Below are 13958 nucleotides of genomic sequence, written 5' to 3'. Positions count from 1 at the left end.
TGTTTGAACTGCTAATTAAGTAAAAAGGATTAAATTGTAAAAGCTACAAAAGCTAAATCCTATTAGTTAAATATACCAAATAGCCATGAAAAAAGGAATAGGTGGACTTAAATGGTAATTATACCAAATGTAACACCCTATACTCGGGTTGGCTGCCAAGCCCAAATATAAAGATGCCACATCACCATCTCGTGTCATACACAACATTTTAAAATCTCGTTATAAAAGAAACGTCTTTTATTTTAGTATTTATATAGGTGTTAAGTCAATCTTACTTTTTAGTTATCATCATTACATGCTAAACATACATTACATAGTCTTATAAAAATAATTATACATGCATTTAGACTAATCGACAAATTTTCCAAACTATTAGTAGGTATCGATACAAAAAGAGTGGTATCGATATTTCTCTCAAGTGGTATCAATACCACTTGGAAAATCGATGCCAAATTAGCTTCTTGTTCTTGTTTCAAAACCCCAACTTTCAAAAAATATCGGTACCACTGACGAAGTATCGATAATTTCATCCGAGTATTGATACTCGAGATAAAATATCGATACCTACAAACAAAATAGACTTCCTAAAATTCAAAAATAGCAGAGGTATCGTTTTTAAAGCCTGAATATTGATACCTCTGTTCTAGACTTTAAAAATATAACATGTATCAGCACAATGATCATTCTTGATTAGTCTTAAACCTCATGCATCAAATATCTTATAAAATACATACAAAAATACCTCAAATAGTAGTCCCAAACATCATATTTTCAACTCTACAAAATACCAATCATGTAACATCCCGAATTAGGACCCAGTCGGAATAGTGATTTCTGGACCACAAATCTGACATTAAAATAATTATTTCTTTTATGATCATTATGAGGTCTAGGATATGAGAATAAGTATGTGTTAAAGTTTCATGAGGAAATTCTATGTGCAAGGTGTCCAATTGGACATTAGGGACCAATTCGAATAAATTGCAAAACTTGGGTTCTAGAAGAAATTTTATGAAATTACTTTGGAATATTAATTAGAGGTCCTTAAAGAGTAATTTACCCAATTTCTATTTTTTTGGACAAAAACGGGCATGCATAAAAAATATTGGAAATTTAGTAAGGAAGGGCATTTTGGTTATTTGGTAATAAACTAAATAAAAAAGGAAAATCAAGCTAAAAGCCCATTTTCTTCTATACGCTACCAAAATTCTAAGGGTCTCCATAGCTAGGGTTTTCCAACATTTCAAGCTTGATATTAAGTCAATCCTAGCCCCGTTTTTAATGTTCTTCGTATTTTTGATATCCTCGTAACATGCTCTTTCTATTTCTACCCACATCTCATGCTAGGGTTCATGTTTAGAAAATTACCCATACATGATATGTTTGTGTTTTGATTATTTATGAAGGAATATGAGAGTTTAAAGGATGGCAAACAACTTTTACTAAGTGATTTTTCATGGAAATGGCTTAAAGGACTAAATTGTAAAAGTTGTGAAAATGGGCAGAAAAATATAGAATGAAGAGAAAACATGGGCTGCTATAAGTGTGAGTAACATTTGGCTAGGCTTGGGTAGCCAAAGAATTACATGCATTTCATTATACGAGCCTTAGGACTAAATTGTAAATATTGTGAAAGTTTAGGGGCAAAATAGCCCTGGGTGAGTTTTAATCCTAAAATGAAAAATGTGATGTATTTTTAATAGTCTAATTTTATTGATATAGACCTCGAGGAACTAATTCCAGAGGTCGACCGTGGAAAACGAAAAGTTTCGGAATAATCGAGACACGAATCCGAAACGACTACTAGGTAAGTTTGTATAACCCGAAGTAAACTCTTAATATACTTAAAATGCATGTTCTTAAATGTATGATAAATAGATATTCATTGCATGACAATTCATAACACGTGCTAGTGCAAATGAATAGATGATAAATGTCCCGGTTGAAATAAAAAGGGAAATCCGATGGTTAAATTATTGCTTACATGACTTGAGATCCTGCATTTGTTGCAGAGAAGGATTTAGCCCTGACGGGTAAGCTGATCTCAATATAGAAAGGATCTAGCTCGATGAATGTTCATTGAGTGATCGAGCCTCCTAAGAATATGGGTGCAATAAGGATTTAGCCTAGACGAGTAATTCGATTGAGGACTGAATTTAGCCTGGACTGGCAATTTAGATCCAAGCTCATGAGAGCAATTTTCGTTAAAAGGGATTTAACCTGGACTGGTAATCCCGAAAATGCTCAATGAGTTAATACTATGAGGGATTTAGCCTGCATTGGTAATCCCACTGTAAGATGTAAGGTTCGCAGGAGTGCGTACTTGAGATGATCACTTGTATGACTTGACAGTAAATGGGCTATCCATTGAGATTTTCGAGGAATTCAACAGGATTAACATGAGAAATAGAGAATGGAAATATTAAATTGATGAGCTCATCTAAAACTAATGACATGATGTATTGATATGAGACTAACTTGATGATTGAGTTCATGTGATAGGGAAACTATTTCATACTTAATGGAATTATTACCTAATATGGTTGTATGCTAATTAACCGGTAAGTTTTCTTTCCAGTTATCCGGACTTACTAAGTATGTAAATGCTTACCCCTCTTTCCTTTCCCTTATTTTTCAGAGCTCGAAGACTCGTGAAGGTTGGAAGACGGTCAGAGCTTTGTCAACACTATCAACTTGTCTTATTTTGGTATATAAAAACTTTAATTTCGTTATAATGGCATGTATAGGATTTTTTATTATTTTGTTATATGTGTCATTTGGCTAGCCAATATAAGGGCTTGAATGATATGCTTACACCATTTTGTATATGGCCATGAGGTATGGCTCATTTTGTTGTAGGTTATAAACCTACTAAATGTGCATGATTATGTGTAAATGTTTCTTGTGAACACTAAATGTGTTATACCATGAATGAACATGAAAATGATGGCCAAAACAATTGGGAATGGTTTAGGTCATAAAGGTCATGAGTTATAAAATGTGATTATTGGAAGAGTAACCCTAAAACAAAGAAGTTATTATGATCATAGTTTAAAATGAGACATGTAGTAACGTGTATGTCCTTGGCCAAGAAAGTTTAAGGGTACAACTATACCTTGTTAAATGTCTAAAGACCATAGTGGTATGTATGGATGTTAGAGGGAAACCAAAGGCTTGGAAAATAGCCCTAAAAAGGTTCACAGGGGTAGACATACGGGCATGTGTTTAGGCGGTGTATGACACACGGTCAGCCCTTATGGGCGTGTTGCTTGGCCGTGTGTCCCCTGCACCTAGAATTATAGGTTAGTTTGCATGGTAGTAAACACACAGATAGTGACACGACCGTGTGTCTCAACCGTGTGGAGGACACAACCTAGCACACGGGCATGTGCTTGGGCCATGTGCCCCCAAATGAGTGATGATGTCATAAACAGAATGTTTGGGTTTTTGGACACTAGCGATGACACGGGCGTGTCTAGGCTGTGTGAGGGATATGGGCCACGGAAACGATCGTGTGCTTGGCTGTGTGAAAACCCTTGTAGGTTCGAAATAGAAAATAAATCAAATAATTCAACACGGGTGAGGGCACAGACGTGTCCCCAAGCACACAGGCGTGTGATTTGCCTCCACACGGGTGTGTGAGGCATAACCCTAGGCATTTTACTAAAATTTTCTATAGTTTTTAGTTTAGTCCCTGACCGCTAATAATACACAGTTTGGGCCCCGTAGGCCCAAAATAGGGACAATATGATTTTGTTCAATTGGTTTGAATTTGGAAATGAAATTTTATAACTCATCTTTCTGAGATGTCTGAGAACGGGTCTGGTAATGCCTCGTACTTTGTCTCGATCTCGGGTACGGGTAAGAGGTGTTACATTTAGTGGTATCAAAGCTACAGTTTAGCCGATTCTCGGACTAACGTAGCATGTAGCTATACATGCCATTATACAAATTTTGATAGTGTGACATCTCCTAACTTTTTAATTGTATTTGAATATAGTAAATGTTTTCCAATCAAGCCCAAGATGAGTTCGAGGGAGCCGAGATCCATGCTCCAGCTTCCGTACAACGAGCTAGTTCTAATAATATTAGAAGGCCTATGTCTGAAGGCCGGGAAGTAGCGAGAATAGCCTTTTTCGATATGATGGATGAGTGCTTCAGGGAATACCTGAGAAACCGCCCTGAAATACCACGTCCACCTCCACCTACTAACTGACCTGATGAAGTACCAGGGGTTGTTGAACCGGTGAGAATTGGTAAGGCCCTAGTGGATAAACTTAGGAAATACGGGGCTAAAGAGTTTAGGGCTAAAGTTGAGGATGATGCTTAACGAGCTGAGTTCTGGCTCTAGAATACTGTGTGAGTTTTGGATGAATTGTCAAGTACACCCGAGGAATGCTTGAAGTGTGTTGTATCTCTTCTGACAGATACTGCATACCACTGGTGGAAGACAGTATCCTCAGTGGTACCAAAGGAAGACATTACATGTGAGTTCTTCCAAGCTGAGTTTAAAAAGAAATACATCAGTCAAAAGTTTTTAGACTCGAAGCGAAAGGAGTTCTTAGAAATCTAACAAGGAAATAAGACTATGTCAGAGTAGGAAAGGGAATTCGTAAGGTTAAGCCAGTATGCAACAGAGTGGGTCCAATTAGAGATAGAAATGTCTAAGCTCTTCGAGGAAGGCTTGAATGAGAAAATTAAATTTCTGATTGGGATCCTTAAGATACGAGAATTTGCCGCATTAGTTGATCGGGCCAAGAAGGCCGAAGAGCTAAATAATGAAAGAAAGTAAGCTAAGAGAGAAGCTCGAGTTTCAAGTAAGAGGTCTGGCGGCAGAGCACGCTCCTTCCCCACAAAGAAATCAACTGAAATCGAGAAGTTAACAAGAACGCTCCACTTCGTCGATAGAATATTCGAGTAGAGTAAGAAACTCCAAACGACATAACTCGAAGTCTCTTTCCCCTATGGTAACTAGTGTGGGAAACGTAGATGAACAAAAGCTGAAGTGTAAAAGCTGCAACAAATTCCACTTCGGAGAGTGCCGAATGAAGAGTGGTGCGTGTTTTAGATGTGGGTCTCTTGACCATTTTCTCAAGGATTGCCCGGATCGAGCTAATAAAGAGGTTGAATTAGCCCTGCAGCTGAATGCTCCTATTTCTCAAGGTAGACCCCCGAGACATCCCAGTAGTGCAAGTGGTAGTCAAACTGTTGCTAAGGATGCTACTACAAAATCAGAGGCTTGAGCCCTGGCAAGAACTTATGCAATACGCGCTCGAGAGGAAGCCTCTGCTCCTAATGTTATCACAGTTATATTTTTATCTATAATACTCGTTTCATTGCCTTAATTGATCCAGGGTCAACCCATTCGTACATTTGCATGAAATTGGTGTCTAGCATGAACCTGTCTATAGAACCTACAGAATTTACAATTAAGGTGTCAAACCCTCTAGGCAAGTCAGTCTTAGTTGATAAAGTCTGTAAAAATTGTCCCTTAACGATTCAAGGTCATTGTTTTTCGGCTAGCCTTATGTTATTGCCATTCGATGAGTTTGATGTTATACTTGGCATGGATTGGTTAGTTGTTCATGATGTGATTGTAAATTGTGGTAGCAAGTATATCGAATTGAAATGCTCAGATGGTGAGATTCTCCGGATTGATTCAAGTGAGTTGAATACTCCGTCAGTTGTGATTACCTCAATGATGGCTCAAAGGTATATGAGAAAAGGATATGAAGCCTACCTTGCTTTCGTGTTGAGTAGTAAAGAATCTGAGTTGTAAATTGTGGTAGCAAGTATATCGAATTGAAATTCTCAGATGGTGAGATTCTCCGGATTGATTCAAGTGAGTTGAATACTCCGTCGGTTGTGATTACCTCAATGATGGCTCAAAGGTATATGAGAAAAGGATATGAAGCCTACCTTGCTTTCGTGTTGAGTAGTAAAGAATCTGAGTTGAAGTTGGAATCGCTACCGATAGTATGCAAGTATCCGGATGTGCTTCGGGAAGAGCTACCTGGATTACCTCCTATTAGAGAAGTAGAGTTTGGTATTAAGCTGGTGCCTGGGACAACTCCTATTTCTATTGCTCCATATAGGATGAAACCCTACGAGGCCTTGTATGGCAGGAAGTGTCGAACTCCACTGTATTAAAGAGAACCTAAGGAATGTCAGATTCATGGAGTTGATTTTGTCAAGAAAATTGAAGAAAAGGTTAAAGTGATATGAGCTTGCTTGAAAGCGGAATTAGATAGGCATAAGTCATATGCTGATTTGAAAAGGAAAGAGATCAAGTTTCAGATTAGAGATAAAGTACTTTTGAAAGTGTCTCCATGGAAAAAGGTATTGAGATTTGGCCAGAAAGGCAAACTGAGTCCGCGATTTATCAGACCATATGAGATCATTGAAAGACTTGGACCATTAGCCTACCGTTTAGCATTGCCATCTGAATTGGAAAAGGTTCATGATGTATTCCATGTATCCATGTTGCGACGATATCGATCAGACCCTTCCTATGTGATTTCACCTACGGAAGTTAAAATTAGACCGGACATGACTTATGGTGAAGAACTGGTCAAGATTTTGGCTCGAGGTTAAACAGTTGAGGAATAAGAATATAGCCTTGGTGAAAGTTTTATGGCATCGACACGGAGTGGAAGAGGCTACATGGGAGCCTGAAGAAACCATGTGAAGTCAATATCCGAACCTGTTTATTGGAAAAACTTTTTAGGACGAAAGTCCCTGAGGGGGGAGAAATGTAACATCCTAAATTAGGGCCTAGTCGGAATAATGGTTTCGGGACCACAATTCTGACGTTAAAATAATTATTTTTTTATGATCATTATGAGGTCTAGGATATGAGAATAAGTATGTGTTAAAGTTTCATGAGGAAATTCTATGTGCAAGTTGTCCAATTAGAGATTAGGGATCAATTCAAATAAATTGTAAAACTTTGGTTCTAAAAGAAATTTGTACGAAATTGATTTGGAATATTAATTAGAGGTCCTTAAAGAGTAATTTACCCAATTTCTAAGTTTTTGGACAAAAATGGACATGCATGGAAAATATTGGAAGTTTAGTAAGGAAGGGTATTTTGGTTATTTGGAAATAAACTAAATAAAAAGGGAAAAATCAAGCTAAAATCAACCCATTTTCTTCTCCATGCTGCCAAAACTCTAAGGGTCTCCATAGCTAGGGTTTTCGAACATTTCAAGCTTGATATTAAGTCAATCTTAGCCCCATTTTTAATGTTCTTCGTATTTTTGAGATCCTCGTAACATGCTCTTTCTATTTCTACCCACATCTCATGCTAAGGTTCATTTTTAGAAAATTACTCATGCATGAGATGTTTGTGTTTTGATGATTTATGAAGGAATATGAGAGTTTAAAGGATGGTAAACAACTTTTACTAAGTGATTTTTCATGGAAATGGCTTAAAGGACTAAATTGTAAAAGTTGTGAAAATGGGTAGAAAAATATAGAATGAAGGGAAAACATGGGCTGCTATAAGTGTGAATAACATTCGGCTAGGCTTGGGTAGCCAATGAATTACATGCATTTCATTATACGAGCCTTAGGACTAAATTGTAAATATTATGAAAGGTAAGGGGCAAAATGGTCATTTTTCCCAGGGATGAGTTTTAATCCTAAAATGAAAAATGCGATGTATTAATAGTCTAATTTTATTGATATAGACCCTGAAAAACTAATTCTGGAGGTCGACCATGGAAAACGAAAGGTTTCATAATAACCGAGACACGAATCCGAAACGATTACCAGGTAAGTTCGTATAACCCGAAGTAAACTCTTAATATACTTAAAAATGCATTTTCTTGAATGTATGATAACTAGATATTCATTGCATGACAATCCATAAGACGTGCTATTGTAAATGAATAGATGATAAATGTCCCGGTTGAAATAAAAAGGGAAATTCGATGGTTAAATTATGGCTTACATGACTTGAGATCCTGCATGTGTTACAGAGAAGGATTTAGCCCGGACGGGTAATCCGCTGATCTCAATATAGAAAGGATCTAGCCCGGATGAGTGTTCCTTGAGTGATCGAGCCTCTCAAGAATATGGGTGCAATAAGGATTTAGCCCAGACAGGTAATCCAATTGAGGATTGAATTCAGCCTGGACTGGCAATTCAGATCCAAGCTCATGAGAGCAATTGTCTTTAAAAGGGATTTAGCCTGGACTGGTAATCCTGCCATAAGATGTAAGGTTCGCGGGAGTGTGTACTTGAGATGATCACTTATATGACTTGACAGTAAACGGGCTATCTATCGAGATTTTCGAGGAATTCAATGGGATTAACATGAGAAATAGAGAATGGAAATATTGAATTGATGAACTCATCTAAAACTAATGACATGATGTATTGATATGAGACTAACTTGATGATTGAGTTTATGTGATAGGGAAACCATTTCATACTTGTTGGAATTATTGCCTAATATGGTTGTATGCTAATTAACGGGTAAGTTTTCTTTCCAGTTATCCGGACTTACTAAGTATGTAAATGCTTACCCCTCTTTTCTTTCCCTTATTTTTCAGAGCTTGAGGACTCGTGAAGGTTAGAAGAAGGTCGGAGCTTTGTTAACACTATCAACTTGTCTTATTTTGGTATATAGAAACTTTTATTTCGTTATAATGGCATGTATAGGATTTTTTATTATTTTGTTATATGTGTCATTTGGCTAGCCAATGTAAGGGCTTGAATGATATTCTTACACCATTTTGTATATGGCCATGATATATGACACATTTTGATGTAGGTTATAAACCTACTAAATGTGCATGGTTATGTTTGAATGTTTCTCGTGAACGCCAAATGTGTTATACCATGAATGAACATGAGAATGATGGCCAAAACAATTGGGAATGGTTTAGGTCATAAAGTTCATGATTTATAAAATGTGATTATTGGAAGAGTAACCCTAAAACAAAGAGGTTATTATGATTATAGTTTAAAATGAGACATGCAGTAACGTGTGTTGAAACCATCTTTTAAAAAAAATTAATTTAATAAAAAAATAGGGAATCGACTTTTTGAAATACGGAAATGGAGTCGCCACCGATCTTTCTGTTTTGGTGTGATCGGATCACCTAAGGATTTGGTTATTTTAATAAAACATTTTGGTTTACTAAAACAACGATTTTGGTCTACGAACTTTTGAGAAAAACGGGTTCGGGAGTCTGTTACGCATGAGGAAGGATTAGCACCCTCACTACGCCCAAAATTGGTACCAAATCGATTAAATACTGTCCTTATGTCTAAGATTTAAAAATGTTTTTGAAATGTGGTTCCCTTTTTGATAATATTTGAATAACCCGAGTTGGTCATCAAAATTCTCTTGCTTAAGAGGAATATAGCACCACATCCAGCACGACAGGACATGATCCTTTATGCCCTCGAAAACATAACAAATTTTGACTTCCAAAAATATATACGTTGAAAACCGCAAGAGGATGCCCAATTATTTAGTCCAATGAGAAAATCGAAACCCAGCACAGTAGGGCACGACTCTTCGTATTTCTAGATGTCAGACATTGCCTTATTTTCGAATTTAGAGAGTATGAGTGAAATTCTAAAGGAATCTTCGATCATTTTGGACAAGCAAGAAATCGCAACCCAGCACGATAGCTCACGATTCTCTGAATTGCCAAACATCGAATATTACCTTCGTTTTGAAGAGTTTTTAGAAAACATAAGTGAAATTCAAAAGGGACCTTTGATTATTTTGAACAAACGAGAAATTGCAACCCAAAACGATAGGCACGATTCTGTGAATTGCCAAATATCGAACATCGCCTTCGTTTAAACAATTATTAAAAGACATGGGTGAAATACTAAAGGGACCTTCGATTACTTTGAGCAAACGAGAAATTGCAACCCAACACGTTAGGGCACGATGTTGCGAATTGCCAAATATCGAATATCGCCTTCGTTTTAAAGAATTCTTAAATAATAGTGAAACTAGCTTAAAACGCATTAATTCAATTTGAAATAAGACGAAATTAATCATAAAAATTTGGATTTTATAAAACCACATTTCGTAAACCAAGTGGAAAACAATGATATGGGGTAATATATGTACGCATAAAAGTATGACAATGGAAGAATGAAGATAGTGCAATTTATTTAATCAACTAACAAGCACTTAAACAACTACGTATAACAAACTTGGAAATATAACTCAATTTCAATCATGCATGGAGAATATTAACATGACAATATAAAGCAATGAATAAATAATATGCAACGACAACATACATGGCATAATATAAAATGATTACTACTAGATGCACAAAACTAAATGCAAATCGAAGAAGCAATATGGTATAAAACTATTTTAAAACAATGATAAGTACACGATACACACTATATGAATTGATGGATTGATAAATTGACAAACATTTGTAAAGACAAGCTTAATATACACATGCAATCATTAGAATATATATTGTAGAATGAATATTTTTAAAATACATAATATATAAGTTGACAAATTTGCGTAGAAACTAAGAGTACATAATTATTGAAATAAATATTATAGAATAAAAGTTTGAATCAAATTGCATGTAAAATATTTTAAACACAAATTCATTTATAGGTTTACAAAGTACATGATAATTTAAATAATATATGATACAAAAGAATAATAAAGATACATGACAAGACATAATACACAAAATAGATTTATAAAAAATATGTACGTAAATCTATTGTAAAAAGATCATGAGATTAATAATAATATATATATAAATTTTAAGTTAGTCTAAAAATTATACATACCTTTATATCAAAACATTTAAATAATAGGCTATATAAAACGCAAAAGCAATATAATATAAGGAAATATTCAAAAATAATAATTTTATAATTACAAAAATGAAGTTTCTAAAATTGTTTCATATATACATAAAGAAAATATTTGACAAATCATAGAGCAAAAAGTGTTTTAAAATAGAAAAAAAAAATCTATTAAAGTAATAAGTGTATTAATATATATACATATAAATCTAAAAGTAAGTACATGTAAATTAACATAGAAATGATAATATGTATAGGTTTAATAATGTATATAAATCAAATATGTGTACTAGTATAAGTTTAAAAATAATTTTATGCAAAGCATGTATACGAAACATGGTAGAATAAAAATATATGCTAAAATACATGGATAGAGTCAAAAGCCATTATATGTATGAAAATACATTAAGTTTATTATAATATATATGTATATGTATAATAATATAAAGGAAATAAACATTTAAAGTATACAAAATGTGATAATAACATTACAAAAACAAATTTACAATAATGAAGAAACAATTACCAAATTTGTTTGAAAATGTACAAATAAATAAATAAGAATAAAAAGGGCTATAAAATAAAAAAGACTTAATTAAAATTAAACTAAAACAAAAGGGGTAATTCGAAAATAAATCAATAATGGTAAGAGGGCCAGTAGGTAATGCGCGCAGCTGTGTAGGGACTCGAACTGGAAATATTTCAGTCCCCCAAAACGCAACACACAAGCGTAGACCAAAATGCGAACGCACACAAATTATAGGGACAATTTAAAAGAAAAGGAGATACGATATAACTGATTTGAAAACGACGCGAAAGGGGAAGGAATGATATTGCAAGTAAACCCTTACCGCAAAAATGCGTGGGTCCTCGGGGCAGTAAACTGGACCGGGTCGGGGCTCTTACCAAACGACGTCGTTTTTTAGCCACTGAAACAGGCTCGAAACGGCGTCGTATTTGGCCCTTTAAAAGAGCTGAAACTAAAACAGTCATTCAAACCCTAGCCCCCCAATCCTTTCTCCTCAACCGAAACCTAATCCCCCCTTCTGTTCGAATCTCAAGAGGTCCTAGCCGCCACTTGACCACCCTGAACGGTGATCGACGGAGGGAGATTTGTACTCTCCCTGACCCTGCTTGGGTCCTTACTTTAAGGGCTTCCGATTTCAGCCCTTACACCCCGTCCCGACTTCAATTAAAGCAAAGGAGACGAGGATTCCGACGGTTCGTGCTTATAGGTAACCCCTTTGCTCCCTTTTACCCCTTTTTATGCTCAAAATGACAGTATGTGCAACCAAACAATAAGAAAAGAAGATGAAAACAAACAGGAAAGAAGGGCCAAAGCCGAATAATCACCTTTTCAAGGTTTTGATTTCTTTTCTTTGTATTCAATATGCAAAAATGTGTGTGTATTCCTCTGAAAAAAACTTTACAATCGAAGATAGTAGGCTTTTATATCCGAATGTTCCAAAAAAAGTAAAAAATATAATTTTTCCTTTTGTTTTCGTGTTGCTGCTGTTGTTTTGGCTGACTAGCAGGCACGGGGTGTGGGTTGGCATCGTACAGAAGTTGTGCTGGCGCGGGCGTGGCTGCTGACGGTACGGAGCGTACGACGCTGGGGGGCTCGGCTACAGCGCAAAGGAGGGAGGGGTGACATAAGGTTGCTGAAGCAGTTTTAGTTTTTGGGCTGTGTGGGCCTTGAGGCTTTGGATTGTTTTGTAAATGGGCTAGGGTATTAGTTATAGGGTCATGTAATTGGGATTAAGTATTGGGCTGTAGGATATTTGGGTCTTTAATTTGGGGTTATTTGGGTTTTAAGGTCTTGAATTAATTTTGGGCTTTGGACTGTAACAGGACATTTAATTAATTATTGGTTTTTTTGTTTCTTTATTTTGTATTTTGGTTCTGACGTGGGATCGGGCAAATTGACCCGTTTACAGCTGCCCCTCTTTACTCATTGTCGTGTAACGAGAATAGAGCAAAGACTTCAAAGAAGGCTAATTTTTCTCGGTTTCGCGGAATCATGACTTTTTTTGTGCTTCTTTTCTTCAGGTAGCTTCAGTATGCTCTACTGCAACTTCAGGGAAACATGGTTCGCGTGTTTTTATCCTGCCCTACTGCAACTTCAGAGAGATAAGGATTGTGACTTCGATCTGCTCCACTACAACCTCAGGGAGACAAGATTTTGTAATTTTCGACCTGTTGCCCTACTACTTAGGGGGTTAAGGCTCATTTTCTTCGATCTGCTCCACTGGAGACGAGATCTGCAATCTCCAGCCTACTCAACTACAACTTTAGGGAGATAGGATGATGGCTTAAATCTACTTCATTGCAACTTCAGGAAGACATGATTCACCGCTTTCGATCTAGTCCACTGCAACTTCAGGGAAACGAGATCTACAGTTTCAGCCTACTCCACTACAACTTTAGGGAGCTAGGATGGTGGCTTAAATCTGCTTCACTGCAACTTCAGGAAGACAAGATCTGTAGAATTCACCAATGTTGCTACACCGTCTTTTGAGGACATGATTTGTAGAATTGGTTTTCCGTATCTATGCTTGTGCCAAATAATTAGGATGTCATGCTCAAAATGAGTCAAATGCTTCTAACTAGATGTGGTGCTTATGTCAAATAATTAGAATGCCATGATCGAAGTGAATCAAGTGCTCCTAACTAAATGAATGATTATGAATGTAGAAATGTCATGATAGTAATTCCCTTTTTAAAAGCTTAAGGTATCATTGCTCATAGTTCATCCGGGTTCTATCATTGATGTTCTATAGCGTCTTCTTGTCTAGTTGTCATCTTTGACAGAAAATTTGAAGGAATAGTCACAATTAGGACTACTCTTTTTCAAATGTTTCCAACTTTTAAACCTGGTTAGTCCTGACTAGTGGCCCTGTTTTAGGTCCTTGTACTATTTAGAGACTTTCCATAGTAATATGCATAACTTCTTTTGTGTGAATATTATAAGTCCAAGAATCGTGATTTCAACAAAAATACTCGAAAGAGATTATCATAATGGACAGAATTGAATTTTATTGAGCAAAACTCGAAGTGAATACATTAAACAAGATAGCAAATTTGCTAAGGCACAAAATAAAATGAGAAAAGAGGTTCCCTAGATATCGCAGCACGAGTTT

The 13958-nt window shown here is 36.0% G+C and overlaps 1 protein-coding gene across 1 annotated transcript; it reads left to right on the top strand.

The window, feature by feature from the left end:
- The first annotated feature begins 5701 nt into the window (after positions 1 to 5701).
- Positions 5702 to 13565, top strand: LOC121207963 (uncharacterized). Its single transcript, XM_041078508.1, has 5 exons — positions 5702 to 5712; positions 5790 to 5891; positions 5940 to 6143; positions 11638 to 12053; positions 12868 to 13565. The coding sequence occupies exons 1-5, from the start codon at positions 5702 to 5704 to the stop codon at positions 13119 to 13121; spliced, it is 987 nt and encodes a 328-aa protein (XP_040934442.1). The 3' UTR covers positions 13122 to 13565.
- Positions 13566 to 13958: the final 393 nt, after the last annotated feature.

This window comes from Gossypium hirsutum, chromosome A10 (genome assembly GCF_007990345.1).
Source record: "Gossypium hirsutum isolate 1008001.06 chromosome A10, Gossypium_hirsutum_v2.1, whole genome shotgun sequence".
Taxonomy (NCBI): Eukaryota; Viridiplantae; Streptophyta; class Magnoliopsida; order Malvales; family Malvaceae; genus Gossypium; species Gossypium hirsutum.
Note: the sequence above shows the minus strand (reverse complement) of the source record. Positions and strands in the feature narration are given on the sequence as shown.